Here is a 21,900-nt window from a genome sequence, read left to right as displayed (position 1 = left end):
AGGTGCCACAAGACAAAAGAGGGGAACAAGGGAGAGGATAACAATAACGGTCCTTCTAGGCTTTGTGACATTCGGATCATGCAAGTGTAGTAACAAGAAGTGTGAGGGAGAGGGGTAAGGGGGACGTGCCGGTAAGCGCGAAACAGGAAGTGCTAGGGTGGGAATGGAAGTGTTGTGAAAACAAGGAAATAATATGAGGCAGGGTAACCAAAAAGGAAACACACCAAACACAGGTTACAAAGGAACATACAAAGTACTTTATTTTATACTGAATCCAGTTACAAAAGAACAGAACAAAATTCAGATAGCTATCGACCCTCAGTACAACACAGCGAACTCTGGCGTGGTTCGGTGTGCTCAGTGAGTGCAAATATTCATTGAAACAGTCAGGCTTTTATACATTTCTCCAGCCTGTTGTCCAGCCTTTCTTCAGGTTAACCATTCCATAAATAAGTTACTGCTCTAGGGTCCCTTGCCAGGTCAAATCTAGTTCATCTTAGGTTTATACATTAACAAGAAGAAATGGTAATAATGTATGCTCTAGGCCTAACATTACAATGCAGGACTTAATTTATACAATATAGTTAAGCAGGTGTTCTCATTCAATTATAGATCAGTTTCGGTGATACAGGTAATCCATTGCACACAGGTCAGCAGAAGGACAAGGTCTCAGCTCATGACCCTAACAAGTGGCCTGGAGGCAAGTTATACATTAGCTGTACAGAGGTCATGACAATCAAGTACTGTTCTGAATAACATAGGCTACCATTTTAGCTCACATGGTGACTTTATAGAGCAAGAAAACCTAAAATGGCGGCTTGACCCAAAATGACAGTTTACATGGTTTCTAAGGTCACGACCTTGCAATGCGAGTTTATTCACATGTAGTTTATAAGCAGCTTGTTAGCAGCTTGGCGTAGGCCAATATACATATATTCATAGCAATAGGAGGCACGATATAATTTCTAGTTTGACAAACTCTCCTTTTGGCCTATGCCAAGTGCTAAACTACTTCTGATCTCCTTGCAAATAACTCCATGTGTCATCGTCCATACACCCTGAATAGCTGTCAGAAATATCTATCGCCATTAGATCTTTTACTAAGATCTCTTTCAGTACATACTCCTTAGAGGTTTTATCCGGGGCATACACTATGTCCTATTGTACCTATCGCCTGAGCGCAACATCCCCCTAGCATTGAACATATACTTGGTAGACATTGGATACAACAACAAAGAAATAGCAGAATTCCCAAAATAATCAGCAAGACTGAAAGCACTTTCCAACCCCAAGACCGCAAGAAGTCCCAGAACCAAGCGCTAAGATCCCAATTTCCCTCGGGAACATGCACTTCTGAACTAAGAATGTGCAGATTCTGTATTGCCTTAAAAATAGTTGGGGAGGAATCCAGTACAAAAACACAGCAAGCGGACCCCACTAGTTTACATACTCCACCACGTTCAGCCAGAATGACATCTAATGCCATCCGGTTCTGAAGCGCTACCAATCTGATCGCTTTCTGCTCTAAAGTCATATTATAGAGTATATCTGTGGTCCGGTTGATGGTTCTCTCCAGTATTCTCGCTAGTTTCCTGATATCCTCGGAATTCGCTATCTGCCCAAAGAATGGAAGGAATGATTTCGCTACATCTCCTAAAACCTGTGCTGGAGTGTCGCCATTCTCGTCCCGCCGTGGACGAGCCTTCGAAACCTCTACAGTACTTGCTATAAACACCCCAGGTAACAGGATTCCTAGATAACAAGTTCCCTGCCAATCCTTGGGCAACCATGGAAATGCTACATTACCGCAAACAAAATAGATAGGTTCGCCTACATACAAAGGTCTGTCTTCCCCAGTCAAATTTGCAACGTTGGCACAACCTTTAAAATCTCCCATTGACCGGGTGCCATTCCTCTGGATGCAGAAAGAAACTGAATCAGGACTATGTTTAACAGTATAAGAAGGAGGCACGGCATCCTTATTGCCTATTGGAGCCATTTTAAAGGAAATCAAAGATTGGAAAGGACGAGACAGTCTATCAGAAGGCCTAATAGAAGCAATATTGAGCTTACTCCTATTTGCGAAAAGCGAGCATTCCAGGGGAGTCAGAACACGTTTCTCAAAACTATTCGAATTAGTGCCATCAAAGTTCTTCGAGATGCTATCGTTCCATCGGACAAAAAACAGTGCTCTAAGTGAAGCATAACAAGCAGTTGTCAAAGGTAAAGGGTGAATATACCAACCTAGCCCCTTATCCCCATGTTGCGGTAAATGCGAGCAGATTCAACAATTAGTTCTGTTAAAGATTGCTTGGGTAGCATTCATAATTAGAAGTAGAGTGTTATTTTGATAATTCCGTCTATGCAAAAGATCTCTAGGTGACAAGGTATGTAGTTGCACAGAAGGAGTGGGAACAACAGTTATATTTTCAACAGGTAGGAAATCATTCAAAGGGTACATTCTCTCCAAATACCAAAACCCACAACCAACAGTTACTAAAAGTCCCGTGATTATCACCAGTAGACAACAAAACGTTTTCGGGGCCCCCATACATATCTGCTCATTGTCTCTCCTAGTCACATTTTTGTCCAAAAGTTCAGTACGAACGGTAGCGGATGCGGGCATTGTCGTCTTCAATCAAGAAACACCAATTGTTTGTTTGCTGGCGACTCCGGTCGCGCGTCTTCTTAATGTCTTTTCCCACAACCCTTAGCCAGCAGAACCCTTTATGCAATTGGGCCAAAAAAAGGCAAGCCCTCAAATTCTTTCAATTGTACAGCAAGAGCCGTATTGCAAACCTATCTCCTTGGGCGGAGATTATACTTCACAGTTTCCGGTGCAAAAGAATCAGCAGACAGGATGTCGTCACTTCCCACAGGAGGTGGCGAGTGAACGGAAGTTGGATCAGAAGATGGATGATCCACAAACGATGCAGTGGGAGAGCAAGGAGGCAAGATGGCCGTTTTGTCGGGCCTTACAACTTCCGGAACGGCCTCCGATACTCTCTTTCCACCGTCTGCCGTTTCGGGTGCGTTGGTTTCAATGTCGGAAAGGGGTTCTGCGTCTTCTGTATCGTATGGCACTGGGTGTGGGATCCGTTTGGTGTGGCTGCCGTGGATCCAGTGGCGACGTCCTCCTACCCGCACCGCAGTCTCAGTGACCAGGAGCACCTGGTAGGGGCCCCTCCAACGTGGTGCGAGGCAAGACGCTCTATCGAAGGATTTAACGAGGATCCAATCCCCTGGTCGAAGACTGTGACCGGGGCCCTCGTACCGCACCGGCAATGCCTCTCGCACCTGGTGATAAATTGAAAACAGGTTTTTAGTCAATTGGTTACAATAGTCGGAGAGAAGTACATTTTCTACATCGCGCAATGCGCAGCCTTTAGGCAAACCCCAAATATTAGCAGGTCTCCGCATTACCACCTCAAAGGGAGAGAGCCCAGTCTTAGTTTGAGGGGTTGTCTGCATTGAAAGTAACACGATCGGTAAGGCGTCCGGCCATTTTAGTTTGGTGCTGGCACACGTCTTAGCAAGCTTGTTTTTTATGATACCATTGTGTCTTTCCACTAATCCGGCACTCTGGGCATGTCTGGCCGAATGGAATCGTTTGTCAATTTGCAATGCCGTACATATCTGTAGAATTACAGCAGCGATAAAATGCGGACCATTATCCAACCAGATAACTCTCGGCAAACCGAACCGTGGGAAGAATTCCTTTAACATGGTCTTTGCAGTGGTCATTGCTGTAGCGTCTTTAACAGGGAAAGCCTCGACCCACTTACTAAAGGCGCAAATGACCACAAGGACATATTTTAGATTGTTACATCGCTCCATTTCAATAAAGTCAAAGTGAATCACTTCAAACGGGACAGAAGGAGGCCCAAAGCTACCTCTTGGAGTTGCTGTCCCCTTTCCCACATTGTGTTGTAGGCAAATCATGCAATTTTGGACATAATGCTGGGCAATTTTTGAAATCTTATCATTTACCCAGACTTTCTCTAACATTCTCGTGATCTGTTGAGCGCACACATGTGTGGGGCCGTGTGCCATGGTAACCATCATTACTATATAGGCATTAGGAAGCAACCATTTCCCTTCAACCATGTCCACCCAACACCCATCATCATCGAGTTTCCCCAAGCCCTCAGCCCACCTCTTGGATTCCTCTAATGTGGCATTGGCTTGGATATCCCGTACAGACCCAACACCCTCATCCATTGCATAGGCATCTACAGTCTCCCTTGAAACATACATCTCCGTGAGGAGATCAGAGGCAGTTTGTCTAGCTATTTGATCAGCGAAAGCATTCCCTTTCCCTACATCATCTATAATCTTGCGATGTGCTGCGCACTTAATGATTGCTAACTGACTAGGGAGCGCAAGCGCTGAAAGCAATTGTACTATCAGGGAGCCATGTTGGATCTTGGTGCCATGCGAAGTTAAAAACCCTCTCTCTGACCAAAGTCTCCCAAAGTTGTGAGCCACCCCAAAGGCATACTGGCTATCAGTATATATGTTTACTGTTAGCCCTTTGGAAAGCTCACAAGCTCGAGTCAATGCTATAATCTCTGCGGCCTGCGCAGAGTTATGCGTAATTCTCTTGGTCTCCACAACCGTACTCAATGTAGTGACTGCATAAGCAGCTGTGGATGTACCATCCAGTAGTTTGAAGCAGGAGCCATCACAAAACAGCTCCCCTTGTGGGTTATCCAAAGGAGTGTCCCTCAAATCAACTCTGCCTTTTGTTTCTTGTTCAGTAGTATACAGGCAGTCATGTGACTCTTCGTCACCGCAAACAGTATTTTGCGGGAAAGGTAGGAGTTCAGCCGGATTAAGAACGCAGCACCTCCTAATTTGAATGTGGGGAGCAAACAAGATTAATTCATATCTTGTCAGTCGTGCGGAAGTGAGGTGTTGCGTTTGGGTTTTGTTCAATAGAATATCTACAGAGTGAGGCACCATCAGGGTTAAATCATGGCCTAGGACCATTCCCTCACTCTGTTTTACAGACGCAGCAGCGACAGCGCGCAAACATCTTGGAAAAGGGCATGCAACAGGATCAAGGGCGGAAGAGTAGTAACCGCATGGCCTATTCTTCCCTCCATGTTCCTGCGTTAATACAGCCAAAGCACATCCATCACATTCATGCACAAACAACACAAAGGCCTTCTCATAGTTCGGTGTGCCCAAAACTGGCGCCGAACATAATGCAGTCTTGAGCAACTCGAATGAATGTTGATGCTCCGTATTCCATGGCAATGGCGAAGAAATACCCTTCTTCGTCAAGCCCAACATCGGTTTTATCACTAGTGAGAAGTTTGGGATCCATAACCTACAGTAAGAAGCCATACCTATCAAGGCTCTAACTTCCTTTTGTGTATTTGGGACAGACATGCCAGAAATGTGTTTTATTCTTTCAGGTGTCAATCTTCTTCCCTCCTTTGACAGGAGATAGCCTAAATAGGCGACCTCCTGGCAACAATATTGAAACTTTTTAAGCGAAGCTTTGTGACCGTGCTTAGCTAGATGGATGAGCAACAACACAGTGCCCTCTTTACAAGAGCTCTCAAAGTCAGCGGCTAAAAGCAAATCATCAACATATTGAAGCAACGTACAAGTAGGGGGCAATCCAAGGGTATCATGCGGCTCTTTCAAAGCCCTACTATAAATACTAGGACTCTCAGTATAACCTTGAGGTGCACGAGTAAATGTAAATGAGCGTCCCCCTAAGGTGAACGCGAACAAGTATCTACTATCCTCATGTATAGCAATACTGAAGAAAGCATTCTTTAGGTCCACAACACTGCAGTGAGTAGCCGTAGCTGGAATCATGGTTAATATTGTCGTCACATCTGGCACAATTGGAAATTGCGGAGCGACGACTTTATTAATGGCACGTAAATCAATTATAAAACGAAATGGAATTGCATTATCACCTTTTCTTACACGGGTAAAATCGGACTATTGCACAAACTTCCTGCAATCTCCTCAATCACCCCACGATGCACAAAATCGGAAACAATGCTCTTCAAAGCTTGCTCTCCTTCAACTGAGCCACAAAACAAAAAAGTGTCCTGACAGGTTCACTAAACATATATATAAATTTAATTTATAATAAACTTCTCAATACCAGAAATATGGCACAAGCTATCTAGTTTTCTGTGTCCACCTAAGTTTTCATAGGGATACATTTTACAAAAATCACCATTTCGTACTTCTGTTTAAGCATTATACAGAAGTGACTTTTTATTATTTCAATTATTACTCATAAGCAAGGTCTGTCAATTACCAAGCACTATTAACTCAACATAAATTCCAAATCAAGCACAATATGTACAAAAAAGAACCAATAAATATCCATGTTCATGTACACAGTATTTCATACAATGCAAAAGACAGTTATATACACACATTAGAAAAAAACATTTGAAAAAACTTTTTCTCAGAATAGTCAACACTATATAAATTTTGAAGTTGATAGGCCCCCACTCAGAGGTTGAAACCATATGTCTCTGGATTATAAATGTTCAGTTCCATTGGGGGCATTTTCAATTGGTTAGCTAAACTCAAGGTCTACTAGCTAAACTCGGGGTCTAACTGAGATCTTATACTGTGGAATACGGGGCAGCTTAATTCCATGTTTCAAAACTATTTTAACAGGCTCAATCTGCAAAACACCGACATCATTGTCATCAACTGCCCACAAACACTCTGGTACATTACTGAATTCTGGCGGCAAAGGTCTAGTCAAGAATTGCGAAACAGAACATTGCTGTGGTGAAATCGTCAAACGCACTCCATCAGAAGAACAATGAATTACCGCATTTAATTCCTTCAACAGATTCAACCCCAGCAAATTCTCTCCACAATTCAAAGTCAAGAGAAATGGACAGTGGTCCGTAAAGGGACCCAAAGAAATAGGTTCCGGTGAAGAAACCGGACAAACAACTGGTGTGCCAGAAAACCCTACAGAAACATTGGTTTGCCCTGACAGTGGAATGTTTGGAACCCGAGAATGATCAATGGAGCACTTCTGTGCTCCTGTGTCTATCAAAAATTGATGTTTCCTATTTCCCACTACCATTTCAACGTAGGGACCTTTCTGATTAACGGGAATAGGTGTAGGTTCCAAACCCTGCTTCGGGCAATCCTAATGAAACAAAATATCATCAAAAGGAAGCTCTTCAGATAGATATGCAGCAGAAGGATGACCAAATATGTTTCTAGTATCCACACTCGAAGTCTGATTATCCTGTGAAAAAGGTTGTTGGGGATCCTGCGAAAACTGGCCTCTACCAGGGCCCCCTGCACCCGGGCGACCTCTGGATCGTCTACCCATATTTCCAAATGTGTTATTCGACCTCTGTCGAAGGACGGGGCATTGTGCACGCCAATGACCCTCCTGGCGACAATAGGCACACTGGTTAATATTCACAGGACCCAAGGGCACATTCCCTTGTGGAAAATACTGACCTCTAATCTGCGAACTACCCCCTCTGGGGCCTCTAACAATTTGCTGTAACAATACTTTAGTCTTCAAATCACCTTTTCTCTTCTTGACTCTATCTTTTTCATTATTGACACGGTTCTCGTAGTACTGAGCCATGTGCAGTACTTCTGATTGGGATTTCGCCTGCCAAGCGCTCTCAGAAGACATAATTTGTGACTGGATGTCAGGCAGCAATCCACGTACAAATTTGTCCACAAATAATCTTTTCCCAGACTCTGTGCCTAAGTCTTGTCCACTGAAATCCGAGAATACCTGTTCGAACCGATTAAAGAACTCGGTAGCACCCTCAGATTTTCCTTGGACACAGGCCGTAAGCTTGTCCCAAATAATTCTCTTTTCGGGGATTATAGTTTTCAGTTTTGCAATGATTCTGTCAGGCAAAGTTAGTATCACCTGAGGTGGTCTCTCACCAGCTGGCCTTTCCCCATCAAGCCTAACTATGTTAGCCCATGTATCTCCCAACCCTGGTACATCGTCTATAGTTCTAACTTGTTTCCACAAATCTACAGGCAGGAGTACAGGGAATAGCAAATCAATGTCGCCTAGGGTAAACACTGAGGACTGCAAAACGGACTCTATCTCTTTATAGAACCCTGTCGGATTTTTCCTAATGTCAGGAATAGTTTGTCTAATAGTATTCACTTCCTGTCGTGAAAACGGGACGTGAACAAACTGCGATACATAATGTGCAGGAATGTCCACAGCAGGTGTACCTGCTGCAGCATTAGCAGGAATCTCGACCTTTGGGACAAATGTCGGAGGAACCTCTCTCATAGGCAACTGAGATGTAGGCAACTCCGAACGCTTACTAAGCAACAGAGCTAAGTCGAGCGCTAAAGCAGTTGAAGAAGTGTCAAGTGAAAAAGCTCTCTTATAAATGCTGAATAACTCTGTGGGACAACTAACCTTTCTCTTTAAACATTCATCCTGCAGTTACTCTACCATTACCTGTATCACTTTCCTCTGCATTTCTAGCGTATATTGACTACATGTGTCATATACCTCAACTGGAGTTATCGATATGTCTGAAATCCATCTAATCGCATCTTTTGTACCTATTCGCGCCTCCTCAGATGTCGATTTACGACACGGAAGAAATCGTTTCTGTACATACATACTTTCTTCTTTGTCATCCTCATTCCGTAACCTTTCCAACTCCTTTCTATACTCAAATATCCTCTCAACATGCTCATGTACCTTCTCCACAGTGTCTCTTGAAAACGCTAAAGTATTCAGGTCCCTCAACCCTTGTGGGAGGTCTGCATTATTTAATTTACCCCACATTACACATAAATGAATCCCTTAACCTTCAATGAAAACATTTTTCTCAGGAAAATTATCCATATTAGAAAGTGTGGCAAGAACATTAGCTCGATCATCTCTCTCCATACAATGCTTAGCCCATGCAAACAAATCCTGTTTCTTTTCTGTAGGAACAGTATTACGAGTAACAATCCTCGACCCTGCACCCTGATCAACTACAAGCGGTACAGAACTACTTGGGAGTGAGGGTGCAGGCAAATTCAATGGAGGTACTATTACTGGTGCAATGGGAAGAGGCAGAGGAGCAGGTGGAGGAACAACAACTGGAGGAATAGGAACAACAGGTGGAGCAGGAAGAGCAGGAATAACAGCAGGAAGAGGTACAGCAGGAGGAAGAGGAACATACGGAGGTGGTGCAGAGGCACCAGGCCTTCGTTCATTTAACAATTTGTCGATAAACTCATCAGAAACATGAAGATCTTTAGAAGGATAGATTTTCTGAATACCGAGTGAGAAAGCCCTGTCCATATTCCTAACCGACTCAGACTGTTTGTCCTGATCATATAACAACGCCTTTTCAGCATTTGTTTTATGACGGCGCACATGTTTTTCCCTACTTTTAAGCTGCTGCAACGCTTCTCTTTTCCAATTTTGCAAAACATCAAATGCTGCAGGTCTGGCCTTCTTTTTTAACAAGACTGACTCTAAATATTCAATACGAGGGATCTCAAAACTACCATTGACTGGCCACTGAAGTTCGGAGGCATGTCTGTGCCAAATTTTATTAAATACTACACTTCCAATGCCATGGTTACAGTACATAGTACATGCCGGTGACCCCTCCTGTGGTGCCAGGGATGGCTAAATTCCAAAGATTGTTTATCGCTGCGGAATAATGCCCTAAAGCAGCTAGACAATTTCCCAGGCATTTCTCAAATACTCGGTGTTACCTGGTCAATGCGCCAAATTCAAATTGTCAGGGTTGAATTAAGAGTCGGGTAACGACTCACCTGACCAAACCTAAGGAGGACCGATCGGTTTACAAAGGACTTACCTAGCACATTTTTCCTTGTGTATGGTGATTTTGGCAAATCTGCCCGCCTCAAAAATTGACCCTCGTTAAGATGCCGTCTCAGACCACACGGCTATCGTCCAGGGAACGGATCATGCAGCGCTGTTGAGGTGTCGCGTCTCGTTCAGTCGGGCCCGTTATGTCACACGATCCGATCCAGGTCCGATAGCGTACGTCAACCTTCAATAATCCGGCATCAATCTTGAGGGTCCCTATTCCGGGCGCCAACTGTGAAAACAAGGAAATAATATGAGGCAGGGTAACCAAAAAGGAAACACACCAAACACAGGCTACAAAGGAACATACAAAGTACTTTATTTTATACTGAATCCAGTTACAAAAGAACAGAACAAAATTCAGATAGCTATCGACCCTCAGTACAACACAGCGAACTCTGGCGTGGTTCGGTGTGCTCAGTGAGTGCAAATATTCATTGAAACAGTCAGGCTTTTATACATTTCTCCAGCCTGTTGTCCAGCCTTTCTTCAGGTTAACCATTCCATAAATAGGTTACTGCTCTAGGGTCCCTTGCCAGGTCAAATCTAGTTCATCTTAGGTTTATACATTAACAAGAAGAAATGGTAATAATGTATGCTCTAGGCCTAACATTACAATGCAGGGCTTAATTTATACAATATAGTTAAGCAGGTGTTCTCATTCAATTATAGATCAGTTTCGGTGATACAGGTAATCCATTGCACACAGGTCAGCAGAAGGACAAGGTCTCAGCTCATGACCCTAACAAGTGGCCTGCAGGCAGGTTATACATTAGCTGTACAGAGGTCATGACAATCAAGTACTGTTCTGAATAACATAGGCTACCATTTTAGCTCACATGGTGACTTTATAGAGCAAGAAAACCTAAAATGGCGGCTTGACCCAAAATGACAGTTTACATGGTTTCTAAGGTCAGGACCTTGCAATGCGAGTTTATTCACATGTAGTTTATAAGCAGCTTGTTAGCAGCTTGGCGTAGGCCAATATACATATATTCATAGCAATAGGAGGCACGATATAATTTCTAGTTTGACAGTGTAGAGTAAGGAGGAGAGAGTGCAGGTGATAAGGGGGCGGTGGAAGTGGGTGTGGGGTATCAGAGGCCCGGTGAGTGGTAAGGGGAGGCCAAGAGGGCAAGTCCCAAGGATTGCAAGCGGTGCAGGGTGTGAGGGTCAACATCCTAAGTGCGAGGAGGGAGTTGGACTGAGCGGGGGCCTGGTGCCCTGTAGAACTCAGATGGAATCAGTCAGCCAGTCACTGCGACAGACAGGGGTGTTAGCAGATGAGGAAGAGAGGGAACATGCTAAGTGCGACGAAGGAGGTCAATGGACGGGGGCTTCAGTGGTAGATGGAACCTCACTCTTCTTTTCTTTGTTGGCAGACAGGACATGTGTCTGTGATATCACTTCAAGCTTTTGGGGACCTTCAGAAGAAGGGTCAGGTCCTCTGTCCTTACCCTCCTTATGTTTACTATTTTCAGATGCCTCTGCTTTGAGTGCGTTAACCTGAGATTTCTTCTGGACACAAGCACTCACATACCTAACGGCAGCTCTTTCAAGTTGTTTAGAAACTGTGATAGTCTTGTCCACTAGCTGCTCACAATTTTTAAGGACATGTTCATATACAACCAAATTAAACATCCCTTCAAACGTGTCAACTTTTTACTGGCTACAATAAGGCATATATACACACACTATAATTTTGGCATGGACCATTTATGAAACGGGGCATGATTAGCAGACCCCTCTTTCAGAAACAGACTTATCTACATCCTTTTATGTGAATATAAATATAAAAGCTAGGATTTCCAAACCCTTGTAGATGGCAATCTGTCATAGCCCCAACTCTCAGTATTCATATGTGTTGCGGCATGGATAAAGTGTGTGCATGGATAATGGATGTGTGTAGGTTTTTGTTTGGAGTTAGTAAAGGGGGGAATAGTAGAATTGTGGATGACTCCACAGCCTCATGAAAATGACTTACAGTGACCATTACTGGCATAAATAGGTTATTGCCACACTGCCTCATACAATGACCATTACTGGCAGAGATAGGTTGTAGCCGCAGGCTCATGCAAGGGATTCACAGTGACCATTACTGGCATAGTTAGGTTGTGGCCTCTTGCTCCTGCAAGAAATTTAAAGGTGACCATTACTAAACTGAACAGTGGACATTACTGAATGTTAGTGTAAATTACAAACTGCAGTTTTCAAGAACCATGGTACAGATCTGGATTTCCCTGCTTGACCCCATTATGTGATCCTGAGCAAATGTCTTTACGTCATCATGGCATAGGTTAGTTGTGGCTGCAGCATCTTGCAGGTGATTTAGAGTGAGCTTTAGTGGCATAGTTAGGTTGAAGATGGAGCCTGATACAAGTGATTTACACTGACCATTACTGTTATTGGCAGGTTGTGGCTGCAGCTTAATCTAAGGGATTTACAGTGACTATTACTGGCATAGATAGGCTGTGGCTTCGAGAAACGATGGCACGCTTCCTTTGTTCTTCGCAATAATGTCTTCTTCCTCGACACCTACTAACCCGAAGATCCGGTTCAAGAAGTGTCGAGATAGTGATTCTAAGATGTCGTTAACCGACCCACACCGTGTTTGTCTGTGATGTCTCGGGGTGGAGCACAAGACCTCAGCCTGCTCCAAGTGCCAGTCAATGACCGGAAAGGCTCTGAAGGAGCGAAAGGGGAAATTGGTTGTAAGTAAAACCCCCCAAAAATCTCCATTGACTACCCTGTCGAAGAAACCTTTGTACGAGGAGCCGAGAGGCGACTGTCATCAAAGGAAGAAGGTTAAAAGATCATGATCAAGGAGTGGCTCCCACCACTCCTCATCGCTGTCGAGGAAGTCGAAAAAGAGGCACCAGAGGTCGGCTTTTTTTACTCCGTTGTAAGACACCTCCCCTGAGAGGGTACCTTGTCCCACGAAAAGCTCCACACCTGCAGAACGGGAAGCATTTAGATCTGAAATGCTAAAAATATTTCAAAAACAAAAGCCCTTGGCAAGCCATGCTCCTACCGCGCCTTCCAAAGAAGCTGGTAAGGAAAGGGCTCAAGCCAAATCCAACGCACCCTCAAGCCTGGGACGAAGGCCAGATCCACATTGAGAGCCGTCAAGGCCTCGACATGATGACAAGTCATCAAAGGATCCTTTGAGCCGTAAGTCCAGACATAAGTCGAGGTCATCGACACCATTGACGTCAGCTGCGACTTGACGCCAGCTATGCCCTCGACATCATCGAAGTCAGCTGTGCCATCGAAGCCGAAAAAGATTTCGCCGACTTCTCGAGCATTAAGTTCACCGTTTCTTAAGCCTTTGATGCTTATCCCAGACAAGACCTATATTCCTTTGCCAAGGAAAGATTATTTCAAATCTCTCACCTCAAATTATGAGGACAATGAGCCATCAGACAATGATGTGCCTTTTGATCTTCAATTTGGTACACATATGTGCCTGAGAGCTTTATTTCGGAAGAGTTTATATTGAAAGATTGTTATGATAATTTACAAACAGCCAGTGCTGGATTTTGGTAGACCTGAAGCTGGTGAACACGCAGATGCTTCATATAGAGAGATAATGTCTAAAGCTGTAGTCTATATGGGGTGGAGTAGGCCTACCCTCCCCTTTGAACAGGATGATCTGACGGACCTCCTCAGCTGGATCCTATTTTACCATTTCATATCGCTCTCCAAAAAAGGGTGGCAGTAAATTGGGAGACGCCAGAGACTAATCCTGCAGTAAACAAAAATCAGACCAAAAAATATCGCCCTGCCAGTCGTGACCCCAACTACCTGTCTAAACACCCCACTCCAGAGAGTCTGGTGGTACAGGCACCTAACACAACTTCCCATCAGGCAGCTTATCCAACTATCTCTCCAGATAAGGATGACAAGAGAGTATATGGATGGGCAAGAAAAGTATTTTCTGCCGGGAGCATGGATCTTAAATCAGCCAACTACACATGTGCCCTTGCAAAATTCTCAATCACTCTATGGGACTGTATTTCCATGGCGGCAGAGCGCATGCCCAAGGGAGAGGAAACAGATGGGTGCTTGGCTATTTTTAGAGACGGCAAGGAAGACATGTGTGAGTCTCTCATTCGGGTCTGGATTCTTCTGACAGCATCAGCAGAGCCATGGCAAAAAGCACTGTAATATGCAGTAATTCGAGCCATAAATCCATGATTGCGGAAGTCGGGATTTGCGCCGGATGTGCAATCCAGACTCCTCAACATGCCTTTTGACGGGTCAGACCTTTTTGGCAACAAGGCTGACAAAAGCCTTCAGAAGTTGCAGACCTTAAAGGCGGCAGCCAAATCCTTAGGTGCCCCTATTAGGCAGCCTCAGCCTTTTCACCCAAGTGGACAGCCTTGGAGGGGTAGATCTTTTCGCTACTACTACTCAGTTGGAAGAGCGAGAGGAATGGCTGCTCAAAGAGGCCAAAGAAGAGTCCCTTGTGATGGACGAGGAAGAGGTGCAAAGCCCGCTGAAGCAGGGGCATCCTTACCAACAGCCACTGCATCAGCTGCCTCAAAACCTCTCTGAGGTCTTGAGTCACAAAACACCAGTGGGAGGCATACTGTCTCAGCATCTGAAAGAATGGCGAGACATTACTTCGGATGCTTGGGCATTGGAAACCATAGCCCGCGGTTACTGCCTTCCTTTCATTCAGATAAACCAGAATCGTCCACCAGGGAGCCACTCTTTGAGGGTTCCAGATCCGCTCCTTGTGCAGGAAATATTGACCCTTCTAGAGAAAGGCGCTATAGAATCAGTGTTTGTGGCGGGGAGGAACAAGGGATGGTACTCTCCATATTTCCAAATACCCAAGAAGGACGCAGGACTTAGACCCATTTTGGACTTGAGATACTTGAACAAGTTCCTCAGGAAGGACAAGTTCAAGATGGTCACACTTTCTCAGATCATTCAGGCCTTCCAACTCCAGGATTGGATGGTGTCATTGGACCTTCAGGATGCTTATTTATTTTCATGTGCCAATCCATCTCAAGCAGAGAAAATACCTGATGTTCGCTGTTGGCGGTTCTCACTATAAGTTTCGAGTTCTGCCATTTTGGCTTACCTCCGCCCGAGAGTTTTCACCAAACTGATGGCGGTGGTGGCAGCGAGTCTCAGGAGAGGGGAGATTCACGTCTACCCCTACCTGGATGATTGTCTGATTAAGGTGCGTTCTCCAGAACAAGTCCTGGATCATCTCAACATCACCTGCCACTCTCTTCACAGACTGGGCTTCTCCCTCAATTACAAGAAGTCCCATATGACTCTGTATCAAAAGCTCCAGTTGATCGGAGCTGTACTGGATACATCCTTGGGGAAAAAGCTTACCACCGGAGGTGAGGGCTCAAGACATTCTAGAGATGGTCTCCAAATTTCAAAGTGCCCAGCGTCTCCCGGCCTTCGATTTTTTGAGGTTGCTCGGCCTCATGGCATCCTGCATTTTTCTGGTGCCATAGGCTGGCCTGAGAATGAGATCCCTTGAATGGGCCGTCAGGACACAATGGTCCCAGTTCTCAGGAAACATGCTAGATCTACTTCAGTTTCCAGGCAGGGTTGCACAGGATCTCCTGGGTGGACCTGCGAGGACAATATTTTGAAGGGAGAACCTTTTTGACAAGCATGGTCGGAGATAACAGTAGTGATGGATGCCTCACTCACAGGGTGGGAATCCCACACAAGCGATCTGACAATTGGTAACATTAACCTCAGCCTGTAAAGTGAGTGAATTGCAGTGCCTTTCAACGAAGCCACCCTTTATTATCTTCCATAAGGATAGGTTTCTTCTGAGGATTAATCCTTCATCTTTACACAAAATCATTTCTAATTTTCATCTAGGGCAGAAAATGGTATTGTCCACTTTCTATCCTCCACCTCATCCTGGCAAAGAGGAGGAGATATTACATAGATTGGATCCACGCAGAGTTCTGAGCTTTTACATATCTAGGCTATCCAAACTTTGTATTGACGATCAGCTTTTTATAGGCTATACAGGTCACAAACTGGGTCAGACTGTGATAAAACAGACCTTAATCAGGTGGATCATTCTGGCAATTTTGGAATGTTACAGACTAGCGGGCAAGGATCCTCCCGACGGATTAAGGGCCCATTCCACCAGGGGCATGGCTACCTCTATAGCCATGCGAAGGGGTGTACCGATCAAAAATAATTGTGAGGCAGCTACGTGGTCTACTATTCACACGTTCACAAAGCATTACTGCTTTGAGCCTTCCCTTGGTCAGGATGGAAGCTTTGGAAAAGCTGTCCACCATTCGGTTCATGAAAACCATTGAAAACTAAATTCTTACTCCCTCCACCCAATCAAATTCTGCTTTGGGAGTCTATCAAAGATGAGGAATATGTGGAAGAACACAATCCACTCGAAGAACAAGTTACTTACCCCTGGTAACGTTCTTTCGACTGGATGTTTCTCCCACATATTCCGCATCACCCTCTCAGCCTACCCCACAGTAGAATTTCCCATGCTACTACAGCTATCGCTGCTTCAAAGTTTAGTACGGTCAAACCCATGGTTATGCGGGTAGTTTTTACTGTAAGAAAAACAGAACTGAAGCCAACGGGTGCTTCGTGTGCTATATATGCCTTCATTTACATCATCCTTGAGACAGAGCCCCCCGAGGTACATTGAGTCGACTGCATCAACGCACACCGCCCTCTGTCGAATTTTTTTTTCCAAAGCAGCTGAAGCTGGATAGCGTATATCAAAGATGAGGAATATGTGGGAGGAACATCCAGTCGAAAGAATGTTACCAGGGGTAAGTAACTTGTTCTTCTACCTCTGTCCTTGCTCTCTCCGATGTCTTAAGATTCTCCCTGTTCCAGGTCTTCTGTTCTTGCAGTGGTATTGCTGTACTTCTTCCGGTTCTTGTGACTCCCTTACTCTCATTTCTTGGTTCTTGTACTCTGCATTCGGCCATTTCATTCTGACCTTCTGCTCTTCTTGCTCTTTCTTCTGCTGTTTTACGACTTTACAGTGCTACTTTGTCCGCATTCCATTTTCCTGTTTGTTGTTTGAATATAATACTCATGCACTTTCTGTATTTGAATGGGCGCAATATATCTAGGCATAGGCCCTCATTATGAGTGACCCGGTCTGGAACTAAGGTGCCGGTGACAACGTTACTAGCACCTTTTGTGGACCTGGTCACTCTGAGTCTGCCAGTAGGGGCTGTCAACTACCGGCAGGCCTGACCTGCCGGTAGTTCAGGTCCCTTACCGGCAGATAATTCACTGAAGCACCAGCACCATTTCTAACGGTGCTGGTGCTTCAGGGTTCCCATTCCCGTGGAGTCCTATTGCCCTTACTAAATTCCCATTCCAGTCGAGTTTTGGAGTCTTGGACTCCACTGGAATGTGAACTTACCGTTCCGCCGCAGCCTGTAATATACCAGTGTTACTGGGATACCGGGTGGCGGAAACGGTAAGCCAAGGTTGCCGATAGGCCACCAGTACTACCGTCAGCCTGCCGGCAACCTTGTAATGAGGGCCATAGTCTATCTGTCTTTGTGGTGCATGCGGATTTTAACCCAATCTCCTGGATGCATGTCTTGTCTTTTAATGTCTTCCCTCGTATAAGGTATTTTTCTTTTCCTTGGAGTTTCCTTCACTCTTGCTTCAGCATCCCTCAGTTTCTTTTCCACTGGCCCCTCACTTTATTTCATCAATGGGTCGTGTGTTGGTCGTTTTCTCATCATATAAAATGGTGATACTCCTGTGGGGCTCTTAGGAGTCACCCTATGTGCCGCTATGCTCTTGCTCACTTCTTCTTGGCATTCCAACCCTCCCCTGACCTCTCTGAAGGGTGCTTCGATGACTCCCTTTTTTATATGTATTAATTCCCTCCACTTTCCCATTCCCTTGTGGGTGATATAGCGTGGACTTCTTGTGATGTATGTCATTTCTTGCTAGGCATTCTCCCATTTCTTCAGACACAAACTGGACTCACTTGTCGGTGACTGTGCATTTTGGGTATCCTTCTCTTCTGAATACTACCAGCACTTTGTGGCTGATTTAGTCGTGATCTCGGGCATGAAGTGCACATTTCCTACCCTGTTGATGAATAATCCACTATGACTGCGGCATATTGTTTAACCGGGAGGTGTTCTTCCACCGGCCCTATGACATCTACTCTTAGTTAGTCCCACACATCTGTTGGCCATTCTACATTTCCTAGTGGTTCGGTTCTGGTAGTCATTCGCTTGTCTGCGTCTTTGTATAGAGCGCAGTTTGTTAGTGTCTTCTCCGTCAACATGTCCATTTGGCAACAACAATATGGTTCTCTTATCCTTTTGATAGGTGTCATCTCTGTCCTAGTATGTTCACTAAAGGCTTATGGTCTGTCCAAAACGTGAATCTTCTTCCCCACAAATATGTTCTAAAGGGATTTACCGCCCATGTGCACGCCAGCGTTTCCTTTTCTGTCACGGAGTAGTGCTGTTCTGTGATCGTTAATGCTTTCGAAGCAAAAGCTACTGTATACGCTTCTTTGGGTGTGTGTTGTATTAGTGCCAACCCAATGCCATATGCGTTTGCCTTCAATCTTTGTCTTTGTGCAGCTCACGTTTTTCTTTCTTCAACCTGAACCCATTTTCTTTCAGTTTCCTGAGAACATTTTCTAGGGCCTTGTCATGTTCCTCTTGTATGGGACCATGTATTAATATGTCATCTTGAAAGAACTGTCCGTTTGCTATGCCTTGGAGTGTTCCGGACATGATTCTTTGAAACACTGACACCGATGAGCACAACCCAAAATGTCATGCACTTGTATTGATACACGCCATGTGGCATCACAACTGCTACCAACTAAATGTAGTTTCACGTGGTGGTATGCACACTTTATGCCGAGTTTCGATAGTATTGCTGCTCCCTGTAGTGATTGTATCATCTCGGGTATATTTGGTAAGGGAAAATTGCCACTCACTACTTCCTGGTTCAATGCTCTGAAGTCTATGCACATTCTTAGTTTGTCTGATCCATTCCTCCATGTAATTACAACAGGACTTAGCCATTCTGTCGCCACGGCTGTTTTTTATTATGTTTCTTCTGATATCTTCTTTAGTAGAACCTGTAGCTCTTCTCTTTCAGCCATTTGTACTTGTCTCTTGTTTTGTTTTCCTGGCATGGTTTCTTTTTTGATATTGTGCATGTACCCTTTGAAGGTTCCTATTGTACTTTCAAATACTTCTGCATACTTTCCTGGCATGTTTTGCTTCCCCCGACGTACACTTGCCCTTTGTTTTTTCCGCCATTGAAAAGTATTTCTGTCTTGAAGTATTCTAGTATTTCGATTTCTTTTCCTCCATGGCCTCCTGACCTTGGCCTGGATTTCTTCAGTTGTGGCACTTCTCCCTTCTACCTCTCTTCACAGTGTTCTTCCGATAGATAAGATTGTGAGACCTGACCCTGAGTCAGCCATCATTCGTATGCACTTGCCTCCTAACAGTACTTTGCAGTCTGTTTTCTCTTTCTTCCCTCTCTTTCTGGGGCCATTGATACTCAGTCCCCTTACTGGCCTTGATTCTTCTTTTTCTTGGTTCTGCTTTAGGTCCTTGGGCACCAGACTTTCCTCTACACTGCCTGATATATTTGATATTTCTTTTTAGTGCTGGGGTCTTGCATTGCAGTGTTTTCTCCTGCCTTTTTGATCTTCTCCATCCCACTACCAGTGGATCTCTCCACGTGGGGCCAAGCGTGTCTCTCTGGTGAAAATCTGTCACCAATTCTCCTAGCGCCGCGAGGTAGTCATCTATGGATCATCTACTCCTTGTTTTCTTTCATATTAAATTGTTTCCTCCAGTCTGGATGAGTGGCGTTGGGGTGGTTGGACAGGGGTTATCTGATCTGTTCAGTTGGAAAGGAGGAGTGGTGGATGAACAGTGTAGGTTCCTGCTTCAGTTTGGGCGGGAGACGGGGAAGTGGGAAGAGATCTACTGGAGGTGGATGGCTGATTGGTGCTTATTTTGGCGAACATCATCTTAATAGATGGAAATCGCCGGCTTCGGGTTTCTGGAGTCATTCTAACAAAAAGAAGTTTCCTCTACTTTCAAACCTTCTCTTTGATGCGTCCTCATATGGGCTCTCTGTGTTGGGTCTGTAATCTTCTTTCTCTACTGTGTTTGAAAGATGCGCTTCTTATTCGCGGCGCATTTGGTAATATAGCTGCTGGCCTTTCTTCACTTCATTCTTGCAGGCCTGGCGCTTCCATATACACATTAAATGTCGAAAGCCATCAAAAGCAGATCTTTTTTATATCATCACTCCTCATGTTCCTTTGCTGGCAAATGTACGATTACTAAGAAGCGAGTAAAGTGGGCCCTCTTCAAAAAAGACTCAGGCGTGCGTGGCTTAGACACAATCTATGGGCATTGTTCGACTTAAACGTATGGAAATAGATACTTTTGGGCCTCATTACGAGAATGGAGGTAGCCATGGCTGCCTCTGTTCTGGGCTCCATTACCGGGTTCCTGCAAAGGGAGTTACCGGGTTACTCCGACATAGGAGGACCCGGTAATTCCTCCATGCAGGAACTCCTCCCCATTCCCATTTCAGCCCCCATAGGGCTCAACGGGAATCGGGAGGGAGGTAATAACGGGCAGAGTACATCTGGCCCGTTATTGCCTCCCTCTTCCCCTCATGGGACCCGGAAAGCACGCCTGGTTTTATCAGGCGTGCGATCCGGGTCCGCGATGGGAAGCTCGTAATCAGCGCTCCCGGAATTAAGGGGGCGTTCCCGTACCGGCCCCCTTCATTACGGGGGCGCCAGCCTTATAATGAGGCCCTCAAAGTGTCTGTTCCCTCCATGTCAAGCTCTCGTGTTCACTCGGTGCCCAGCTTTGCTTGCTGGGGAAAGCTCAGAACCTCACACGCCCTGTCCCCTCGCCACATTACCCTAATATCCCCACGCCCCCCTCTCTGTCTCAAGCGCTCCATCTTTCGACTTCTAGCTTCAATGGCCCCTTGTCTCTTTTCAGCCTCCTACTGATCTCTCCTCCAAACCTCACACTCTCTCTCCAGCGGTTGCAACGGCCCCTGCATCACTGTCCTCTCTCGGTCCTTTCCTGTCTGCCCCTCTCCCTCGCCATCCCGCGAGCGCCTTTACTCCGTTCCCGGCTCTCCCTCCCAGCCCCCTCAGGTTCCCCGAGTCCAACCGTCCTTTAAAGTGCCCATCCCTCGGTTTTAATAAACGAGCGGCCGGATGCATGTCCCAAAAGAATAACTAAATAAGACGTGTACGCCGCTTAACTCGCGCAAGGAATCACGTCATGTTACAACGGAATAATTCATCTGCGCACATGTTCATTATTTTGACCCCCAAACCTGCGGACCGAAAGCATACCCGCCACGCGGGACACCCACTTTTCAACACCCTTATAGGGCGCCCTGCACCCCCGTGCTTTGAAGAACCTCCCCACAGACCCCAACTCAAACTCTGAAAGCTGTCCTCGTCTCCCGTTATTCCAGCCGGTCCTTTCCCGTCACCCCTCCTCGCACTAAAAAGCTCAACCCCCACCTCTCCCATTCACACACCACTCCCCCGTCCATCTCTCCCTCCCTCCTCTAAACCCCTGGCGTCTCGGAAGTGTCCTGGGGTATGCCCCCTCCATCCAACACCCCCTCCTCTCAACGCTCCAACACCCTCTCCATTTTCTTCACCTTGAAGTGTTCCTCCATCCCTCGACCCAAACACAGACGCAGCTTCTCCCCCGCACTCCCTCCTGCCGCCTCTAAACTCCAGGCCTGTCAGTGGTTCCCCAGCCGTTCCCTCCCCACTCCCGCACTTTCCTCCCCCCTCTTTCCCACCCACAGGAAGTCTCTAGGCAGGGTATTTTTCTAGCTTTGCAGCATCTGGCAGGATGGGGGCCCGCCCCCCTCCCCATGTTTGTCCCCCGCGCCTCCTCCCCGTGTCGCACACGGGCTGAGGCGGTCTCCATGGGGATCCCCCTGCGTCGAGTGCCTCCTGAGTCCCCGTGCCATGTGCTTCCCCTTTTATAGTCAGCTGGGCTTGTGGTGAG

At 45.6% G+C, this 21,900-nt stretch overlaps 1 protein-coding gene and 1 long non-coding RNA gene across 3 annotated transcripts in view; one reads left to right on the top strand and one right to left on the bottom strand.

Annotated features, from left to right (window-relative positions):
• Positions 1 to 238: 238 nt before the first annotated feature.
• LOC138537375 (uncharacterized) lies at positions 239 to 21,597 on the bottom strand. Its single transcript, XR_011285518.1, has 3 exons — positions 21,542 to 21,597; positions 9,831 to 10,076; positions 239 to 3,297 (listed from the first exon to the last, which is right to left on the bottom strand). It is a non-coding gene; the product is annotated as an uncharacterized lncRNA (long non-coding RNA).
• The window catches only part of KIAA1614 (KIAA1614 ortholog), a 383,065-nt gene continuing 382,640 nt past the window's right edge, over positions 21,476 to 21,900 (top strand). For both annotated transcript variants that reach the window (XM_069641447.1, XM_069641446.1), the window contains exon 1: positions 21,476 to 21,895. In XM_069641447.1, the coding sequence (XP_069497548.1) occupies positions 21,861 to 21,895 (35 nt within the window). In that variant the 5' untranslated portion in view covers positions 21,476 to 21,860. The remainder of the gene's footprint in view (positions 21,896 to 21,900) is intronic.

This window comes from Ambystoma mexicanum, chromosome 1q (assembly GCF_040938575.1).
Source record: "Ambystoma mexicanum isolate Mex_15411 chromosome 1q, UKY_AmexF1_1, whole genome shotgun sequence".
In the NCBI taxonomy this organism is placed as follows: Eukaryota; Metazoa; Chordata; class Amphibia; order Caudata; family Ambystomatidae; genus Ambystoma; species Ambystoma mexicanum.
The sequence above is the reverse complement of the archived record's forward strand: the minus strand, read 5'-3'. Positions and strand labels throughout refer to the sequence as shown.